The sequence below is a fragment of the Leptopilina boulardi genome, unplaced genomic scaffold (assembly GCF_019393585.1).
Source record: "Leptopilina boulardi isolate dan_hultmark-lab unplaced genomic scaffold, ZJU_Lbou_2.1 LbouV2_138, whole genome shotgun sequence".
NCBI classification, from domain to species: Eukaryota; Metazoa; Arthropoda; class Insecta; order Hymenoptera; family Figitidae; genus Leptopilina; species Leptopilina boulardi.
In genome coordinates, this window is record NW_026137683.1 from 235,648 (window position 1) to 258,796 (window position 23,149).

At 34.9% G+C, this 23,149-nt stretch overlaps 1 protein-coding gene across 1 annotated transcript; it reads right to left on the reverse strand.

Moving 5' to 3' along the window:
* Nucleotides 1-4,186: 4,186 nt before the first annotated feature.
* On the reverse strand, nt 4,187-6,226 carry LOC127291513 (uncharacterized). The gene is made up of 2 exons (XM_051320700.1): nt 4,721-6,226; nt 4,187-4,485 (listed from the first exon to the last, which is right to left on the reverse strand). Exon 1 carries the CDS (start codon nt 6,174-6,176, stop codon nt 4,887-4,889), a length of 1,290 nt encoding a protein of 429 aa, XP_051176657.1. The 5' UTR covers nt 6,177-6,226; the 3' UTR covers nt 4,187-4,485; nt 4,721-4,886.
* Between the last annotated feature and the right edge of the window lie 16,923 nt (nt 6,227-23,149).

Below are 23,149 nucleotides of genomic sequence, written 5' to 3' on the forward strand. Positions count from 1 at the left end.
ACGGTAGACGGTTGCTCTATGTTTATCATACATCAGCAGTAGCCGTTTCACTCCATTGAAGAGAAGTGTTATACCCCCATTCTTCTAACCCGGGCCTATGTTAAGTTCTCGCGTGAGGCAGATATTACGGTAAATAGTTCATGAAAAAAAAAATTTTTTTTACCCGGAAAAAAGTCAAAAAAAAATTTTGAATTTATTTTTGGAAAAAACTACCTCTTCGATTTAAAATTTTTTTTTCTGTTTAATGCCTATGATGTTAAGAATAACTTCTCTAATTTTCATAATGGGACAGAAAGAACTTTGCGAGAAAAAAATTAAAACGTCCCGTGCGGCGCGACGGGTCGCGCGCATCCCAGTTTTCACGTCCATTATATAGTATGGAAACTGGCAAATATCTCGAAAAGTACGAATTTCGTAAAAAATGTTTAAAATAAAAGTTGTTCCAAACAAAAAGATCTACAATGTTAGAACAATGTTGGGCCATACAATGAAAAAAGTGGTTTTCTTAAATAAGACCATTAATTTTCAGTATCAAGTTCGTAATCCCTATGAAATTCTTCGTTCAGACATGTTGTATAAGTGCCCAAAATATTGGTACCAATGTGTGAGATTGGGTCCAACATTTTTTGACAAACACATAAATAAATTTTTAAAAATCTTATCTTTGGGGTTTTTGGGGTCACAGAATTAGAAATTCGAAGCTAATTTTTTAATCGGGCACAGAGCCCAATGTGAGATTCCACGGCCCAATGTGAGGCCGACAGTAAAGAAATTAGTTTTCTTAAATAAAACCCACTAATTTCCAGTATTCATTTCGTAATCGTTATGAAATTCTGGGTTAAGACTTGTAGTACAAATGCCAAAAATATTGGGCCAAATGTCTGGGATTGGGCCCAATATTTTTGGAATTTCATAACGATTACGAAATGGATGGAAACTAATTTTTTTACAGTAGGTCTCACATTGGGCCCCCAAAGATAAGATTTTTTAAAATTTATTTATTTGTTTGTCAAAAAATGTTGGGCCCAATTTCAGACATTGGGACCAATATTTTGGGCACTTATACAACATGTCTGAACGAAGAATTTCATAGGGATTACGAACTTGATACTGAAAATTAATGGTCTTATTTAAGAAAACCACTTTTTTCATTGTATGGCCCAACATTGGCCCAATTTTTTGGTCTCAAATATCTTTTTGTTTGGAACAACTTTTGTCTTAAATTTTTTTTACGAAAATTCGTACTTTTCGAGATATCTGAAAGTTTCCATACTATATACTATACTATATAAAAAATGAATTCAAAATGTTTTTTTTACTTTTTTCCGGGCAAAAAATTTTTTTTCATGAACTATTTTTTTCTTAAAATAGCATCTTTTTGTGAGCAATTTAAGAAAAATTGATCTCATTTGGATAACAGGAAAAAAAGTTAATGGTTTTTTTAAAAAAATGACATAAATTTTTAATTAGAAATATCTCAAAAAATTTTTAAAAATTGTTTGTGGGCTTTCATTCTGTACAAATAAAGGAACATATTCACAACGTTTCAATAAAATTGCTCCAATCATCAAAAATTCTTGTGATCACATCCCATGGAATTGCTCTATAACGTCTATTGGCGTAACTGAAACTGTAAATTTCAAAATGTCATAATTTTTTTTAAAAAATCGTACAATAATTTTGAAAAATCGGTTTTAAAGCTAAAGAGTTGTACTATGCGACTTTTTCGTCGAAAATTTAAAAAAAAATTTCTATCCCAAAAAAAATTATCAAAAATGGCTAAAATGGCCATTTTTTTACCTTTTAGGCTTCATTTACTAAAAATCCTGACGTGATGAAGCATTTTTAAGGTCAGATTCGTTTTCAGCGAAACAAGTACAGCCATTCTAGAAACTCACCCTCGCAGGACTGTGTAATAAATGCTAATATTCAAAAGTTTTATAATTTTAGTTTCATTCAATAAACCTACATGATGTGTTGCAAATCGATTTAACCCAATGGTGCTGGCACCAAAAATTTTCTTCTTGTTTTTTATTCTCCAGTACATATAACCACATGGTGATTGTTCAAACCGGGCTGGTAAAGTGGGGGACACAACTTCACCTTTCAGGACAGTATTTAAAAGGTCATCGACCATCTTACGAACCCTTAACCGAAAGCTGTTTTGACAAATCAAATTTCAGGTAGAAACCTTCGAGAACCCTAATTATCAAAGTAAAGATATATATGTATATATAATCTAATAATAATGAGAAAATTCAAGTACTAAGAAAATGTGAATGAATGAAGGAATGAATACAAAGATTATTATTCTATAATAATATATTTTTTTTATCTTAAATTATATTATATTATATTATATTGATGTAAATTGTCCCACAAACACATGTAGATTTTGCAAATTTTTGAGAAAAATGTTCGTAATAAATCGAAATACTTTTTAAAATATCGGTTGTTATTTTTATTATCCATAGTAAACCGTTATAAAGAGATTCTTGTTTGATTTTACATATATTACTAGTTCTCCGGAATAATGATGTATTTGAATTAAATAATGATGTTGTTAAACGAATGACTGGTGAACCTAGAGAATATTTAAGTATAGATTCATCTGAAGAAGATGAAAAGTGTGACACAATAACTAACTTAATACCAATTGAAGTATTAAATAGTTTAACTCCAAATAAACTTCCTCCTCACAAATTAATATTAAAGATTGGTGCAATTGTGATACTTTTAAGGAATATTAATTTAGAAAGAGGTCTTTGTAATGGAACAAGACTAAAAGTTATTAAAATGGGTAGTTTTTCTATTCATGCACAAGTACTAACGGGAAATTATAAAAATGAGATTGTAATTTTGCCACGAATTACATTGTCACCGGCTAACGAAGAAATACCATTTCAAATGTCAAGAAAGCAATTTCCAATAAGGCTTGGATTTGCTTTAACAATCAACAAATCTCAAGGCCAATCTTTCCAAAAAGTAGGCATATACCTTCCTTCACATGTTTTTAGTCACGGACAATTATATGTTGCTTTATCAAGAGTAACTTCAAAATATAATCTTAAAGTATTATTAAATAAAAATTCAAGTATTACACATAGCGAAAAAGGAATAAAAAAAGATAGTCAATGAAAAAGAAATTTATGTAAGAAACATTGTTTACCAAGAAGTATTACAATAATATTTAACACATGTTTTAAAAAAATTCGACTACGAAGAAATCTACTAACTCTACTTTATAAATAAATTAATTCATTGAATTGGAAATGGCTGCGCTGAACAGTAACGGCAGCGCCATAAAAAAATACTATAATTATTATTATACTGATCATATCGCATAGAAAGGATTAAAAAACCATTTAAAAGAAAAAAATATATAAAATATGCTCCCTCATTAACAAAAATATATAAAATATAATCAAGTAATAACAAAAACTGTAAACTGGCTGCGCTGAGTAATAACGGCTGCGCTATGAGAAATATATATATAATTAATATTATAATGATCATATCGCCTGTAAGAGAAAAAAAACATTTAAAAGAAGAAAATATATAAAAAATGATCTAGCAATAACAAAAATTGTAAACTGGCTGCGCTGAATAGTAACGGCTGCGCTATGAGAAATATATATATAATTAATATTATAATGATCATATCGCCTGTAAGAGAAAAAAAACACATTTTAAAGAAGAAAATATATAAAATATGATCTAGCAATAACAAAAATTGTAAACTGGCTGCGCTGAATAGTAACGGCTGCGCTATGAGAAATATATATATATATATATATATATATATATATATATATATTATGACGTATAAATTTAATAAATTAAATAAATCTGCTTGACGTCAAAATCACTGGCCTCAACTAATAAAAATATAAGAAAATTTGTTTTATAAATTTTCGCCGTCAGGCGCCAATTAATTTTTAAGATAATTAATAAACTATTTCACATCCCTTTTCACAACAACAAAACAACACCTCTGAGATGCTCTCAATCTCCAGAGGGAATTCTGCCAAAACACCGGCAAGCAGAAATGCCAGCGGCGAGACACGACTTGGACAATAAGACGACTTACCCACGATGTATTCCCGACCACGTGTCTGGGCTTCTCAGCAGATCTACACAAGGTCCTCAACCGCTACCACAAAGGAAACAATATACACCGTTCTCTTCAATATCCACTTTATTCAGTACAAAGAATTAACACTCGTTAAACACACAACTCAAATATATCGCACCAGATACAATTTACTCCACGAGTCCGCCTCGTGTAACACACACGCTCGTACGAATGTATCTCTCCACGACAGCGATCGTAATCGATAATGGACGCCAATCTATTGGGATTTTCGGCGTCTCTCTATGCCTCATCCCACTGGCTTCGTCATATCGCTGTTTCTCTCTCTCCACCGTCACTGCAGCCTCGCTCCTTCTCTCTCGCTCCACAGTGGCAGTGACCTCTATCCTAAACTAATAACCAAAATTATTCGAGCGAACGACATACATTCAAATTACTAGTAGGTCACCCGCCCGCTTGATCTCTACCTTACCGCAGCCTAGTACCGGCGCAGGATCGGGGATCAATAACAGATGTCGTGACGATTCACTCTGTCACAATCCCCTCTCCATGACCGGAACTACCCCTGGTAGGACCGTCATATAACGACAACAAAAAATGATAATATAAAAAGATTTTATTTCTTACCAAATCAGCTGCAACCATGGTCCTCTCCCTCGATTCTCTCTGGCCATGGTTCACCCGTTACTCTATCTCTGTCCGTCTGTCCCTCCTTCTCTCACTCTGGCCTACTCCTTTCCTCTCCCTCTGTCCGAACTCCTTTCTCTCTCTCTCTCTGGCCTGGAACTTCCGCCTACACGTCCGCCCTCTTTCCCAACTGCGTCCTCCTCTCTTCCAGCAGCTGGTTTATGGCCTTGTCTATGGTGGAGGCCGGCAGTCCCGCTAGGGCTCTCGTGATCTCTAAGATCTTTGCTGTTAGATCCTCGTCACCGCCCTTCTCCTTTATCTCTCTGTCCTTGACCTCTGCTGATGAGGTCTCCTCCCTTGTTGGCTTCCTTGCCTCGGTCTCCTCTCGTTTGTTGACCCGCTCGACTCGGTCAACCACCTCTCGACCTCTCCTTGCGTATGCCTCTGCACAACGCGGACAAGTCTCGACCGTCACCAATCGACGCCCACAATTTAAGCAATATGGCCATCTTTTGGTGTTCGGACAAGCCTCCAACTTGTGGTCGAACCTCCAACACTGGAAACAGGCATATGGCGGAGGATCGATTGCGCTCACCGTGGGAATTGCCTTTAAATTCCCGAAGATCACTCCTGAAGTTTTGATCTTCAGCGGTGGTCTCCTCGTTCCCACCTCTCTACCTCCTTTCTCCTCTACTCTCTCTGGCCGTTGTGTTGCTGTATTTCGGGAATCCGGAGAAGACTGAGCGGTCATTGCGTTGACCGCTTCTCTCCTTACAGGTTCCCGACGGTTAGGCGGTCCGGGATGTGGGGAGTGCGAACGCGCTTCCCTCGGGATCGGTGCCGTGCTCTCCATGTCCTCTTTCCTCAAGGCTGGCTTCTGTCTGGCCGACATGGCCTCACTTTGGCGACTCTTTAGTCGGGCGAAGTCTCTCGTCGGGTACACCGACCCGTGACGGAGGAAACTCTCCAACTCGTGCTCTGCAAGGCGGCTCTCGTATGCCTCTTCGCTTTCCCCCTTGCTTCTCTCTGCTGGCCAAGTATACGGGACCACGATCTCCACTTCGTTCTGAGTGTGGGAGAATGCGAGTTGTTGTCTCTCGAACCCTTCTAATCCCCGGAGATCCTCCCGTCTCTCTTCCCTCCTTCTTTGGCCTGTTGCTCCACCCACTGCACCTTCCTCCGTTCCTGACTCTCTCTCTGGCCTCTTGGTTTTACCCTCTCCTAGTCTCACCGGTTCCAACGGGTTGGGAAGCGGCACATCTCTATTAGGGAACATCAGTAATGATGCCCCTCTCGTAGCCGTCGTGTCCGGTTGGAACTCGCCCCCTGGCCTATGGGCGGATTGACTACGACTCCTCGTCATTCGTCCTTGACCTCGCGGTTCCACACCGTAGTCCGTCGATGGACGATGACGACTTCTCTCCATCCCTCTCTGCCCGATGCGGTCGTACGGCATTTTTCTCCTTCGTCTATCTCTCTGTCCCTCTCTCTGGCCTCTCTGCTCACTCTCACGTCTCTCTGCAAACCACAATACACATTACAATCGCTTTAAGTCAGTCACGTGAACTTTAGGGATTCTACGGCTGTCTTCGGCGCGTAACACGAATACGGTGGGCGATAACACTTCGACTATCTCATAGGGCCCTTCGAATTTGGGTGCTAACTTAGTTGCGAACCTTTGGGTACCACTCGACAGTTTGTGTGTCCTACGTAACACCATATCTCCTAATTTAAATATACCCTCTCTACGGCCTTTATTATAATATTTGGTTTGCCTCTCCCGCTCTTTGTCAATTAGTCTCGCTACTAAATCTCTCAGCGCATCTAATCTCTTAACGCGATCTATCCACTCGTCTGGGTTGATTCTAACCACTTTATCTCTCTTTTCAATTTCTCTACGCAAACTTTTGACTGGCCTAGGATGTCGACCATAGTTAAGAAACGCAGGGAACGTTTTAGTCGCAGCTTGTGTCGCGGTATTCATTGCGTGACGAATCTCGTGAATATGCAAGTCCCAGTCACGATGATCGGCCCCAATGAAAGTAGATATAATCATTTTTAATGTTCTGTTACTTCTTTCAACTGGGTTGGCCTGGGGATGATAAGGTGGTGTTGTAATATGTTTGACTCCATATTCTTCTAAAGTTGACTTTAGAAATTTGTTGTCAAATTCTTTACCGTTATTTGATAGGAAATATTCTGGTGTTTCCCATCGAAATAACACCAACTCCTCAAACGCTCTGGCTACCGACTTTCCATCTGCTGACCTGAGGGGTTTAACATCAACCCACCTCGAGAATAAATCTTGAAACACCACCAAGTATTTATAACGATTCTTACTCGGTGGAAACTCCATTGTGTCCGCTGCTACAACTGACCACGGTCTTTCGACTATCCTCTGGCCCATCATACCTACTGGTCCCGCTTGAGAAACTTTATGTACTTGGCATTGTATGCAATGCGTCACGAAATTGTGCACATCGTTCCAAATACCTGGCCAATAGTATTCTCTAGCCACGCGATCATAGGTCTTTTCTATTCCCAGTGGACCGGCTGACGCTTGTGCATGCGCGTCCTCCATAACTCTTTCTCTGTACTCTTCTGGGACGACCAATTTCCACCCATCCTCGTTTCCTACTATCGGCACTAAAAGTGGGTCACTTCTATGGCGATAAAGGTTATCATTTTCCACTGTCCATCCTGGAAAACGTTGAGGGTTTTGGATCACTAACTCTCGGCGCTTGAGGTACCATTGGTCCTCAATGGTTTCAAACGCGGACACTAACTCTTCTTCACTCTCTTGTAACCTGGACAATGCATCTGGGACATGATGTTGTGCAGCCTTTCTGTGAACTATGTCAAAGTCCCACTGTTGCATTTCCAGTGCCCATCTCGCTAAACGACCTGTTGGGTCTCTTAAATTCCTCAGCCACTTGAGGGCACTGTGATCGGTAATCACATGAAATTTGTATCCCTCAATATAAGGTCTAAACTTTTTAATTGACCACAGCAACGCTAAGCACTCTTTCTCTGTCGCGCTGTAATTTCTCTCGGCCTCTGTCAGGACTCGACTTATGTACATGACCGGATGTTCTCCGTCCTCAAATTCCTGTGTCAATACCGCTCCAATGGCGTAATCGCTGGCATCACACTGTATGGTGAAGGTCTTGGTGAAATCTGGGCGAGCCAACACTGGTGCCGAAGTGAGCTTCTGTTTAAGCTTTTCAAACGCCTCTTGTTGTTCTTCTCCCCACTCCCACGTCCGGCCTTTATGCAGCAATCTGACCAAAGGTATCTTGATATCACTGTCGTTAGGAATAAATCTGGAGTACCAACCAACCAGGCCTAAGAAACGACAAAGTTGTTTTATGTTCTTCGGTTCCGGATAAGGCATGACTGGTTCGATCTTCTTCGGGTCTGGCCTGAGTCCTTCGCTGTCCAAGAGGTACCCTAAATATGTGACCCTAGAGCATCCAAACTCACACTTCTCTGGATTCACAACTAGTCTGGCCTCATTTAGCTTTCTCAACACTATCTCTAACCATTTGATGTGTTCCTCAAAAGCATCCGTGACTACTATGATATCGTCCAGATATCCGAAGACAAATTGGGTTAATTAAATCGTTAATTGGGTATTCAACCTTGTCTACTCTTCCCTGGCCTAAGATCCCTTCGGGCAGAGGGGGGGTACAAAAGGGTGTTGTGCCCCCCACGTGCCGTTTCCCAAACATGTCCTAAGTGTTGCACAACTTGTACAGGTTAGGAACGTCACTCCCGGGGTTTTACACACTAGACAACTTTCCACTTGAGGTTGTCTCATAGGACATTTCTTCGCATGATGTCCTGGTTGTTGGCAAGCGAAACAAACGCGTTTGGGACATTCCGATGCACGGTGTCCCACCGTCTGGCAGGTGTAGCAAGGTCCCAAGAATTGTTTAGGACTTGCTGGTGTTGGAGCGCCACTCTGCCCCGTTTTTCCCCCTTTTTGTCCAAATGCTTTGGGGAAACTAGGTCTGGGTCCTCCTGCTACCACAGCTGCAAACGTTTGTATCGGCAACGAAACAAACTGCGGCTGCGTTTGGTCTATCGTCTCATTGGTCCCTTGAGCGCTAAGGGTGGGGGTCACTACCTTTTTTATAGCGTCCACCGCGTCCTGACCTTGAGTTTTCTTATTTTTCTTGCCCTTCTTAGCCTTACTCTTCTTTTTATTCTTCTTAGTGGAGTGGTTACTCCCACTCGACTCTTTCTCCGATCCCGATTCATTTCCGAGTGCTGCTACCTTCTCGCCCTTCGCACTCTTATTTCCGGCCTTTTTCTCTGATTTTCCTTTATACGCGGCCGATGGGAAAAGCATTTTCTCTTTTGGTGGAGGGGGCACATACTTCTCGTCCAAGCTTCTCGTCTTCTCGAATTTCCTCAGAATCTTCTCCATCTGGCCAAGTGAGTCGTACTTCTGGCGATCTAGATGACGCCTGTACTCGGGTAATAATCCTTTGAAAGCGATTTTATTTTGCCTCTTACGGTCAAGTGGGTACTTCATGTGTCCCAGGATAACTCGAAAGCTACGCAAATATGAAGAAATTCGTTCGTCCTTTCCTTGGGTCCTACTTTTTAGTTCGTCGATAATTTCCTCGTCATCGACTTTCACTAAGTACTCGTTTGTAAAGGCCCGTTTGAAACTTCTCCACGTTTTTAATTCATGACGTAGGGTACGGAACCAAATAATCGCATCACCTTGCAAAATAATTGGGAGTGTTTGGAGTATATCCTTGTCAGAGAGTGTGACACAGTCCCTACAGTCCGACAATCTTTCTAGAAATACCTCCGCATTCTCATTCTCGTACCCCTTAAATTTTAAATCCCACTCTTTCAAAGTTTTAAGAACCTTCGACCTACGGATAGATTCTACTACATTCTCCTTTCTGTCCTCGCTCTGGCTCGTCTGAGACTCACTTTCGGATTCCGAGTTACTGGAAGAATCCAAAGCATTGTTCCTTCTTCTCTTATTTTCTTCCGACTTCTTGTACCCCCTCCCCCTGTCCCTAGTATCTACTCTACTATCTCTTTTGTTGACTCTCTTTTCCTTAATCTCTCTCTTTCTCTGGCCATCCTCACTACTACTCCTATTTGTGTTCTTTCTGTCCCGATTTTTCTTTCTCCTTACTTCCCTGAATTCATAGTCCTCTTGACTCCTATAGCTTCTGCTGTCCCCAGACTGACCACTAACGTTATAGTTACTAACGTTACCCCTACTTGCCCTACTCCTTACTTCGCTATTTCTCTCCTTTTTGCTGCTCAACGATTCAAAGTCTAAGGCCCGTTGTCCCTTTGATGTTACGCGTTGAGAATCATCGTTTTCCTTAGTAGAATAGCTGTCTTGTGCTAGATTTTCTGGGGTAGGATTAGTTATTCGCTTCGGCTCATTTTGAGCTATCGGCGATTCGCTGGGGTTCGCTGTCTTCCTCTGAGGGGACGAAATCCTCGCGTGTTGATGGTGGGTCAAACTATACCCTTGTCCGATTTCGGCCCTACATTGGCTCTGTTGAAACTCCCACCCCCCCTCGGAGTAATGTTTGTCAATTATTTCGGCCGCCCGCATAAGTCTTTTAAATTCGGGTGACAAATTTAATTTACCGAACGCCTCGTGTTGCTTTAATACATTAGGGGCCATAGTCGCGGATACTATTGATTGGGCGGGGGTTGACACTACCATGGTCGACATCCCTATCTGTGCCATAGAAGTGGTGGGGGAAGTGTTGGTAGTCATTGCCGTTGTGACTAATGGTGGTGGGGGTGTGAACTGTGGAGTTGATGGATTGATGGTCGGATTATCTCTACTGTACAATCTATCTTCCGCCGGTATTGTCGTACCCGCCGTTGTATTCCCACTTTCGGTCAATGTACGCCCTAAAAATTCTTTCCCCCCCTCTTCCGAATCGGTCTCGTCTGATGATAATTTCTTCCCCCCTCTCCGTTGAGAGACATTTCGGAAGGGGCTGCTGTGTGGCTCTGACAATGCTTCCTTAAGGAATATTTTATCAGAGGACGCGCAATCATATTGTTCGCTAAATGGGACATCAATTTCTGGATCGAGGGACATTCTCAACTCTATCCGGAATAATCTTTCTTTAAGCACCTGCTCTGTACCGTTAATACATGAATGGTGCAACAACAATTTTGTTACAACTTGTCCCGGTGGCATAAACGCAATTGTGTCCCAGGCCCGATTCGCTTCTGGAATTTCCATTAGCCTTCTCATTCGCTCATGGTACGCCTGCATTTCGTCGATCGCTCTGGCCATTTTTATTTTAATTGAATTTAATCGACACGAGAGAATTAAATAAATAAATAATAATGATTAAAAATTTAAATAAATTTTGAATTCGCGAAAGAATACGCAAAAAAAAAAAAAATTGAAAAATAAAATTTCAATTTGTATATCCGGCCCTGTAACCACCCACGCTTGTACAGGGGCGCACGATTTTTCTGGTGCGAATTAAAATTTTTCTCTACCGCGACTGACCAATGATTCAACTAAAACTCTTTCTCTCTCTAACTCACTAGTAATAGTGAATCACGTCACTGGTATCGCGTTCTCTCTCTATCCAATTATCCTTCCGCCTGAATTTATCGTCGCGTGAATTTAAGACATTTTAAATCACTGCGCAAAATCAAACGTCACGTGAATTTACTGAATTTTATTTCCGGCCGAGCACATGGTCGAAAATTCCAATACTTTTAAATAATTTGCACTAATTGTTTAATTAGCCATTATTTATTGTTTTCGAAAAATAATCAATTAATTTAAAAATCAGCAAAAATATCTCACTGGCCCTGATAACGATAATTTTCAATAACGGAAAATTCAATTAAAAATTTTATGACGTCACAATCGCGATCTCACAATTAATTAACACACCGATCTAAATTTTACACGGTATGAACATCGCGAAATTTAATTTAGAGAAATAATGGGGAAACACAATAATAAATTCGTCTGGCCAACACAACTGGCCAAATTTATTTTTCCACTTGAGAAATATCTGGCCACAATAAATGTACAATACAAAATTTTATTTCATTTCACATACAAAAAAAAAATAAAATTTTATCACCAATTAAGTAAATTTGTCGTGTCTCGCTGTTCTGACCTGGCCCCACGTTGGGGCCTGTAAGAGAAAAAAAACACATTTAAAAGAAGAAAATATATAAAATATGATCTAGCAATAACAAAAATTGTAAACTGGCTGCGCTGAATAGTAACGGCTGCGCTATGAGAAATATATATATATATATATATATATTATGACGTATAAATTTAATAAATTAAATAAATCTGCTTGACGTCAAAATCACTGGCCTCAACTAATAAAAATATAAGAAAATTTATTTTATAAATTTTCGCCGTCAGGCGCCAATTAATTTTTAAGATAATTAATAAACTATTTCACATCCCTTTTCACAACAACAAAACAACACCTCTGAGATGCTCTCAATCTCCAGAGGGAATTCTGCCAAAACACCGGCAAGCAGAAATGCCAGCGGCGAGACACGACTTGGACAATAAGACGACTTACCCACGATGTATTCCCGACCACGTGTCTGGGCTTCTCAGCAGATCTACACAAGGTCCTCAACCGCTACCACAAAGGAAACAATATACACCGTTCTCTTCAATATCCACTTTATTCAGTACAAAGAATTAACACTCGTTAAACACACAACTCAAATATATCGCACCAGATACAATTTACTCCACGAGTCCGCCTCGTGTAACACACACGCTCGTACGAATGTATCTCTCCACGACAGCGATCGTAATCGATAATGGACGCCAATCTATTGGGATTTTCGGCGTCTCTCTATGCTTCATCCCACTGGCTTCGTCATATCGCTGTTTCTCTCTCTCCACCGTCACTGCAGCCTCGCTCCTTCTCTCTCGCTCCACAGTGGCAGTGACCTCTATCCTAAACTAATAACCAAAATTATTCGAGCGAGCGACATACATTCAAATTACTAGTAGGTCACCCGCCCGCTTGATCTCTACCTTACCGCAGCCTAGTACCGGCGCAGGATCGGGGATCAATAACAGATGTCGTGACGATTCACTCTGTCACAATATATATATACATATAAAATAAAATAATATTTTAACCTGTTTAGAATGTCTGGAAGATCATCTGACTGATGGGACTAATCGCCTGGTTGCATTAAAAGAAATAAATGGCTTCCTAAGTGAAGAAATAAATAGATTAAGAAAACTATTGTATCCAAAGAAAGGATAACATCTTAATTATCACACTTTCATATATTCATATCATTTTTAAGTTTTTTAAAATCCGCATGGATTTTTGACTTTGAAATCCTTCTGGAGATTTAACTTAATCCAGGTGGACTAAATTGTCCACAATGGTAAACCTTTGTGAATTTTGCAATAAAACTTTATTAATTTTCAGTTTTATTTTTTCTTACGTATTTCCAAATCGAATTCCACTCAATTTTCCACTTAGAATTTGTTGTAGAACTGTTGTTCTATTTGTACGTCAAGAGTCGAAAGAGCAGTTGAATTTTAAGTAAATTTTACGTAGAATTTTATCTGTAAGATTTGATTCCACGTAGGAATTCACATGAATTTCCAGGTAGGAATTTATATGGAATTCTAGGTGGAAATCCACGTAGAAATTTTTATATATTTCTTACGTGTTTTTCATTTTTTATATTTTTTTAAGAAAGTTTATGTCCATATCGTTAAAAATTGTCCTGACAACTATAAATGTTTTTTTATTTTATACAAGTTCCTTAGGCGCATCTTTTGATCAGTTGGCGAATATTTTAGTATTAGAGTGACCCATTATGAAACTTTTTCTGTTAAATATGACGGTGTTATTGATATTTCAAAAATCTAAAAATATTAAAAATAAATCTTTTTGTTCAGTTTTAGTTAAAATATTTTATATAAGTTCTTACAAAGTCTTAGACATCTTAAAACCGCATCTATCAACTTATTTGCTATACTTTTAAAACCTAATATTTCGGTATTTTGATTTATTTTTTAAAAAAATCAAAAAATTATATTCTTAGGAAGAACCATGAGTTTCTCCTGAAAGTCCATGAGAATGTTATGTAGAATTATATATTTGTGCTGCAAGTATCATCGAAGTACCTAAAATTGCAGCAATGTTGACAAGAATGCCTAATTTTTACCATTAATTCAGCAGTGTGGCTGAAAAACATTTTTTTAATCCACATGGATTTTTTACTTGAAAATCCATCTGGAGATTTAAATCAATCCACGTGTAAATCCAGGTAAAAATTTTACAACTTTAATTTTAGAATATATTATAAAGCGGAAATATAAGTTGTAATTGGTACCCTTGTAGACTCACCATTTCTCATTATTTTAGAAAGAGTGTCTTAATAGACTTTTTGACGCAAATTTAATTTAATTAACTTGATAAAAATAATAAATAATAGTAAGTAATAAGGTAATAACAAATAATTCTACACAGTATCTTCTGTAGGCGTAACCTATAGGGTACCTACTCCATTGCTTATAGAATTATTATAGTGCTTCATATTGCTAAAATTTTCTGCAAAAGAGATGCAGGAGAAAACATTTTTTTAACCGACAAAAAATTTTTTAATATTAAGCTGTTCATGTTTTACAGATATGATTTATTTTCAGTATTTTATTAATTCGTCATGACCTACCTGGTTTACATTTATGGTAAGTATCAATATATCATTATAATTTTATCAATTATCACCTGGAAATCACTGAAATATCATGGAATTTTGTAAGAAAAAATTGGAAGAAATCCTGAAATGGGATCTTGCAAAAATAGCATTTGTTGCATTTCTGTTTTTCGATTGAAAAAAATTGCATTTGGAATGCTTTTCAAATTCCATATGGATTTTCGGAATTATTTGGAAATTCACATGGAAATTCAGTTTCATAAAGCCATCTGAAAATTTATTAATATCCATGTGGTTTTTTAGGTGGATTTCCAAGTGGAAATCCACTTGGTTATTTTCAGCAGGGTCCACGTGAGATTTACCTATGACCTTTTAAATTCGTCTAAATATGTGACCTGGACAGTTAAAAGGGACCTTTTGTCCGAAAATATTAATTTTTTATTGATTGGTGATTCTAATAGAAAAAAGTTTTTTCTATCACAAACACCAATTAATAAAAAATCGATTATTACGGACAAAAGGTCCCTTTTAACTGTCCAGAGTAGTATAGCTATGGTGATACTGCCCCAGGTTCTGATCTCGGCTAAGTTACCCCCAGTCGGTAAGGTAGATTTCTACATTATCAGCAGCGGGCCGAATTCAAACCCAGTTGGTAAGGTAGGAATTTGTTTTACCGACCGAGTTAGTTCACCGACCACCTAACAGATGGCGCTACTAGCAAATAGTCCAATTGTGCTATGTGAATATTTAAATTTCGCGGGAAATTTAAAAATTTATTCCACCATTTAAATTGGCTTGGGCAGAGAGCTACCCATACCTGTTTTACCAACCATCCAACAGATGGCGCCACTGTCGATTAGCTCTATTGGACTGTATCAATTTTTAAATTTTAGCGGGAAAATTGTTTATTGGAAGTTAGTTCACCGGCCACCCATCATTTTTTTAAAAAAAGTAATTATTATTATTATATTTATTATTATTTAATATTTAATTATTTTTTCAATATAAATGTAGGTCAGTTTAATTATTTATTAACTTTTTTTATAACAATTTTTTATTTATTTATTATTATTTAGGGTCTAAATAGGTAATATATTAACTGGCCGAGCTTGACTACTTAATAGTAATGAGAAATTGCAATTTCAAATTTTTAATGCAACTGATAAAATTACTTACCTATATTCGTATTAAAATTGTTATAAATATTTTATATTTTTCATGAATTTTAGAAATTAACGTGCTGAAAAGTGAGAAAAGTTTATTATATTTGGAAATATATTAATTTATTTTTGAACTAATAATATGAACAAATTTTAACACAATAGTTTTCGTTTTTTTTTACTTTTCTTTTCTTATTTTTTCTAATAAGAAATTTCACCTAAATGAAAGTGCTTGCAACGAGAATCTAAGTTGCAGTCGTAGCACCTTAGCCTGTTGAAGCGAATAGTACTAGGTTTATTTCTAGTTAAATTATTCGTTTTCCTTAACCTCGTATTCATTTTCTCTAATTAAAAAATAATACTCAATTAATGCCAATTTAAATTTTTACTTACTTTGTTAAGTATTCCCATTGAAAATTCTTACCTTTATTCATATATTTGGTTTATTTTCAATAAATAAATTTTTTGACGTTTGTCAAATTTGAAGGTTTAGTTAAAAGTTTACGTGCACCACGTTGTGTGCAGTTTTTTGTTTTTGAAATTTTTTTGCGAACAGAGGACGTTACATTCCAGGGTACGTTACATCATATAATATTTGATATTTTAACGTATACGATATAAAAATATTTATTTATTATTATAAGATATTAGAAAGAATTTATAACTTAATATTTGTAGCCATCATAATCGAAGGAAAAGTTTATATTTTTTATTTCATATCATGCCAGGGGAGATACATCAAAAAAGGTACTATAGGTTTTTTCCCATTAATTGTATTTTATTTCAAAATATGATTTTTTATGAAGAAATTAATTATTACCAACTTAAAGCTGGATAAAAATACTTGATAACCAACATAAAAGAAAATTTTTTTTCTATTAATAATTTCTTTTACGAAATAATTTTTTTTTGAGTCTGTTAGAACATCAAAAGTGTAAGACATCGTTAAAAGAAGTGTAAATATTTTATTCATGAATATTTTACTTCATTCAATGTATGTATGTAGACAGCCAGGGGACGTTACATTTCACACTTCAATCTACTCTCACATCTTATGAGCTAAATATTTGCAATTTCTGAAAATAGAAATGAGTAAATATACTATTATTTAACATGTATCACCATTATTAGCAACATAAACATTTTTTTTTCATTAAATAATTACAGAAGACTCGAATTTACGCGTTCATTGAAAATGACCCATATATATTATTTATTACAACTATTGTTAACTAATTAATTAAGGTAAGTTCAATTATTAAAATACCTGAACATTATATTAAGCATTTTGAAATTCAAATTGTATTTCACGCCAAGTCGAATTTCATTTTCGATATTCGAGAATCTAGCAGCTCGAGGAGAATTGCGCTTTCTCATTGGCTACCTCAATACATTAATTTATTTCTTAAGTTTTGTAGTGAAATTTATAAGAAAAATGTTTTTTGTCATAAGTTTCAAGTATAAATTTATAATAATAATATACTATTAACAATGAACATACCTATAAAACATTTTAGTAATTTAATGTTAAAAATTTACAAGTGGACTTTACTCAGTTGTCTGCTACATGAATGTGTGGCGGGAATTTTTAAAGTTTTTATAATTTTTAGTGTTTTAGAGTTATAATTTTTTGTTATTTTTAATACAATTTATCAATTTTGTAGTTTAATAAAATATGTTGAAAGTGTTGGAAATTTTTATGTTTATTCCACCCCTGAGCCACCATGTTACTACTTAACCTATGCTTTTATACACAAACCGGCAAAACGTGATTGAACGTGCAGGACGATTAACCATGGTAAGTATTATCTTAATTTTTTTCACGAAAACTTCATATTTTATGTAATAAAATATATTTTTTTTGTTTAATAGGATCCAAAAAGAATTATTGCTTTATGCAAATGTAATAAAGTTGATTGCAAATACAGAAAAATGCAGCGAGAAGTTGTAAGTAAAATTTTACAAAAAAATATATTTTATACTTATACATTTAAACATAGTTTTAAGTGATTATATAATTCCTAAATTACTGAATATTTTATCTATATTTTTCACAAAATATTCGAATCAATTTTAACCTCACCTGTCAAGTTTCTATACGCAATGTCAGACCTCGTTTTATTTCAAACTTTGATTTTTTTTTCTTCGATCAACATTATAACTTAACCTGTAAAGATTTTATGTGAAAATTCTTTTCTTTCAATTATAGTTAATATGAATTTTTATATTTATAAATCTCAATTTAATTGTAAACCATTTTATCTATATTTTTCACAAAATATTTAAGTCAATTTTAACCTCACCTGTCAAGTTTCTATACGCAATGTCAAACCTCGTTTTATTTCAAACTTTGATGTTTTTTCTTCGATCAACATTATAACTTAACCAAAAAAAATTACAACTTCACTATCAGTTTATAATTTTGAACAATATTTTTAGGGTTTCGTGGCCCATGGCCGAAAGCCTTATAGTTTCACTTTGGCGTCCGTCTGTCCGTAGTATATTTTGGGGCACCACAGCTCCCAAAATCAAATTTTAGGGCACAGATCCCAAATTCAAATTTTGGGGCACCACAGATCCCAAATTCAAATTTTGGGGCCCCACAGATCCCAAATTAAACTTTTGGGGCACCACAGATCCCAAATTCGAATTTTGGGCAAACATAGCTTCCAAATTCGAATTTTGGGGCACCACAGATCCCAAATCTCCATTTACTAAATGGACATTTTCCCGAATGGACATTACATGTCCCATTAGTTAACATGCCCCTACAATTGACATGTCCCAGTAGTTGACCTGTCTCAGTAATTGACATGTCCCAATAGTTGACATGTCGCAATAGTTGACATGTCCAAGAGTTGACATGTCTTAATAGTGGACATTATCGAATGGACATTTTACCTAATGTTTTAGGTAAATTTATAAAATAAATTTTATTATTTATTTTTGATTTATTTTTTTTAATTAAAATTTAAAGCGCCACGAAACCCTAGATGTAGGCGCAATTGCGCCTAGTTCTTTTCCTATTTTTATTTCTTATTATGTGAAATTATTTTTTTCGAATACAATTTATATACACTGAAAAATGCTTCTTAAATTTTGGCATGCTTAAATTCTAACCAACATTTTAAATTAATAAACATTGAAAGTATTCTTTTTCTAATCTTTCTTTTTTTTCATTCTTGTTTTATACAATCATAACTTTATTTTAGAAATATGTTTTATATATAAATAATATGTTGATGTGAATTACTTTAATATATTAAATATATCAAAGTATACTTATATTTATTATTTAATATATTTACTTTTTTTTGTTTCTATATAATCTACATAAAATATTTTCTACTTGCAGAATAAAATGGAAATAGCTCTCAACAAAATGAGCGAAGATCTTTATGATCCAATGAAACCGGAGCTGTTTCCTGAGAGGAAAAATAGGTGGGATCAGCCACCAGAAGCACCCTGGATCAGGGTGAAAACGCGTCCACAAATGTTGACACCACCACCACCACCGTCAGAACAAATACCTCTCGAGGAGGCAATTACTAGTCTGGTGGGTGAACCAGAAACGGTACTGGCACAACAACCTGTGCCAGCACAACAGCCTTTGCTGGCAGATAGGGCAAAACGTCGTATTGCTCACGTGCCGAGAGTGGCTCCGGTACCAAGAGTGGCTCTACAACCACCAGCATCGGCACCAAGGCGTGCAATTCAAATCCATGCCTTCCCTTTAAGAGGAACAGCCCGCAAGCGCCTCACAAAGGCGATGAAGACGCTGTGTACAGCGTCTTCAAGAAAGAGGCCGTAGCTTCTTTTATAAAAATTACTTTTTATTAAGTTTTTTACTCTTTTTAAAGAATTTAATTATTTAAATTTTAATAGTATTTTTTCAATCATTTTTTTTCTTATATAAAAAATTTTTTTTGATTTTTTAACTGATATTAGAGAGTTTTTTTCAATCGTTTTTTTTTCTTATATAAAAAAAAATTTTTTTGTTTTTTTTAACTGATATTAGAGAGTTTTTTTTCTTATATAAAAAAATTGTTTTGTTTTTTTAACTGATATTAGAGAGTTTTTTTCAATCGTTTTTTTTATATAAAAAAAAGTTTTTTAGTTTTTTTAACTGATATTAGAGAGTTTTTTTTCAATCATTTTTTTTTCTTATATAAAAAATTTTTTTTAGTTTTTAACTGATATTAGGGTAACAGGTTTTTTCAATCGTTTTTTTTCTCTATGTAAAAAAAAACTTTTTTGTTAAGTTTTTTTTAAAACGTTTTATATCATTTTTTTTATTTATTTAATTTATAGGTATGTTTATTTAATTAGTACTTATATTCTTTTATAAATGTATATATAAAAAAGTGTTTAGTTTTTTATAATTTTTATATTATTTTCAAATATGTACAGTTGACTATTATTTGAAAAATACATTTATCATTATTTTTATAATTTACTGTATTGTATTTTTATTTAGCATGTTATATTTTTATGCTTATGTTGTATATTAGTTTACAAGTATGATATTTAATGCGTTATACTTTATTTTACTTGATTTGAAATTTGCTTTTATTACTATTAAGAATGTATATGAGTTATATTGCTTATACATTTTATTTCTACACTTTTATGAATTTTCACACTGTTTTTTTTTCTACTGGTTATTTTTTATGCTTTATTTCGATTCAAAATTAATTTCATATTCATTCATATAATTTAAACATTATTGTTAAACATTTTTAAATAATTATTTTATACATATAATTTATCTATTAAGGTAAGTTTCATAATTTATGACTACTATATATTATTTCTTTTTCAATTATGCTAAGTTTAATAATAAATGACTAATTTTTAATATTTATATATTATATTAAACATTAATACTGATAGTACATTACTAATTATTTAAATTTCCCGTGTTACCGACTGCGCGTTTGAACTGTAGGAGCTTCACTCAGCCGCCGCTCACACAAGGTGATGAGAGCGCATGGTGGGGTGAGCGCGTGGTGGGAGTATGACACTTTATGTCTACGAGCTCAGCGGCAGTAGCTCATTCGCAGCAATCGAGCGGTACTGAACAGTCCAGAATGGAGGAAGACTGCAACTGTTACAGGTGTCATGTGATGAAGGTGTCGATACACAATGTGAGTATTAATATAATATATTATAATATGATATACTATAATATATAATATAATGTAATATAATTTCTCTAGTTGCAGAATGAAGGCAATGAACTGCCGTTCCCGACCACACCACCAGGGTCACCACCAAGGGAACAGCAGCAATAGTATCGGTCAGAGCGTCAGACCTCACCACGGTCCAGGTCACCGACACCGCCATCTTGGGTGGAGCTGGGGCCTCCACCATCATCTGCAGAGGCTCCAAGAAGACCGGTGACAGTCGTGAGGCCAAGGGTCCGGGCACAGGAGGTCAGGCTGTCAACAGCTCCACCAGAGGCCAGGACGCCGACACTCCCACCAAGGCCACTGACACCAGCACCCGGCCCAGAGAGAAGGCAGCGACGAAGACGTCATCACCAAAGTGCCTCTGAGCAACTTATTATTAATATTATTTTATAATAAAAATTTTTCTCTTTTTCTGTTAATATGTATATATTTATTCTACGCATGCGCGAAAAGTATGATTAGGGGTCAATGTCAGAATTGGGGGGTAACAGTTCTAGTGAGCATGCGTGAGCAAAATTTCGGGTATATATTCGGGATCGCGGGCGAATTTAGTCATTCTCTCTTCTGTTCGCAGGTGTTCCAGCAGTAGCAGTCTCCCTTGTCATTTATTAACTGTCTTTTTTGATATTTTTTTTAATATTTATTGTATTATTTGATTTTTTTGATATTTATTGTATTTTTTGATATTTATTGTATTTTTTGATATTTATTGTATTACTAGCGATGTATTCCTCGCTCGCTAACGCACGCTCGGTTAAAATTGTACTTATTGTTGTTTACTTATTGTAGTTTATGTATATTACATATATAATTTATGTTTTAAATTAATATCTTATGAATATTGTATAAAATTTATCTTAATTTTGATCAGTTTCATTGAAGGATGAAATGAAAATTGTTAAATATTAGATTTTATTTATTATAATTATGACAACAATATTAATTATATTATATTATAATATATTTTTTTTATCTTAAATTATATTATATTATATTGATGTAAATTGTCCCACAAACACATGTAGATTTTGCAAATTTTTGAGAAAAATATTCGTAATAAATCGAAATACTTTTTAAAATATCGGTTTTCATTTTTATTATCTATAGTAAACCGTTATAAAGAGATTCTTGTTTGATTTTACATATATTACTAGTTCTCCGAAATAATGATGTATTTGAATTAAATAATGATGTTGTTAAACGAATGACAGGTGAACCTAGAGAATATTTAAGTATAAATTCATCTGAAGAAGATGAAAAGTGTGACACAATAACTAACTTAATACCAATTGAAGTATTAAATAGTTTAACTCCAAATGGACTTCCTCCTCACAAATTAATATTAAAGATTGGTGCAATTGTGATACTTTTAAGGAATATTAACTTAGAAAGAGGTCTTTGTAATGGAACAAGACTAAAAGTTATTAAAATGGGTAGTTTTTCAATTCATGCACAAGTAATAACGGGAAATTATAAAAATGAGATTGTAATTTTGCCATGAATTACATTGTCACCGTCTAACGAAGAAATACCATTTCAAATGTCAAGAAAGCAATTTCCAATAAGGCTTGGATTTGCTTTAACAATCAACAAATCTCAAGGCCAATCTTTCCAAAAAGTAGGCATATACCTTCCTTCACATGTTTTTAGTCCGTTAAAATTATATGTTGCTTTATCAAGAGTAACTTCAAAATATAATCTTAAAGTATTATTATATAAAAATTCAAGTATTACACATAGCGAAAAAGGAATAAAAAAAAGATAGGCAATGAAAAAGAAATTTATGTAAGAAACATTGTTTACCAAGTAGTATTACAATAATATTTAACACATGTTTTAAAAAAATTCGACTACGAAGAAATCTACTAACTCTACTTTATAAATAAATTAATTCATTGAATTGGAAATGGCTGCGCTGAACAGTAACGGCAGCGCCATAAAAAAAAATTATAATTATTATTATACTGATCATATGGCATAGAAAGGATTAAAAAACCATTTAAAAGAAACAAATATATAAAATATGCTCCCTCATTAACAAAAAAAAAAAAATCAAGTAATAACAAAAACTGTAAACTGTCTGCGCTGAGTAGTAACGGCTGCGTAACATAAAGAAAATAATATCATAAATTATAATAATTTATTAATAACATCACTCATATAAAACTAAATTATAAAAAATTAATTTAAAAATTAATAAGAAATAAAACAACTTACGAAAATTGCAGAATGGATGCGATGAATAAGTTAAAACATATTATAACTTTACATTATTGTAAATGAAAATAAAGTATTAAAAATAAAAAAATCAATATTTTTCTAAGTCCCTAATTTTTTTGGACTTATAAAAAAAACAGTTTGTAAGATTTTCTAACAGCATA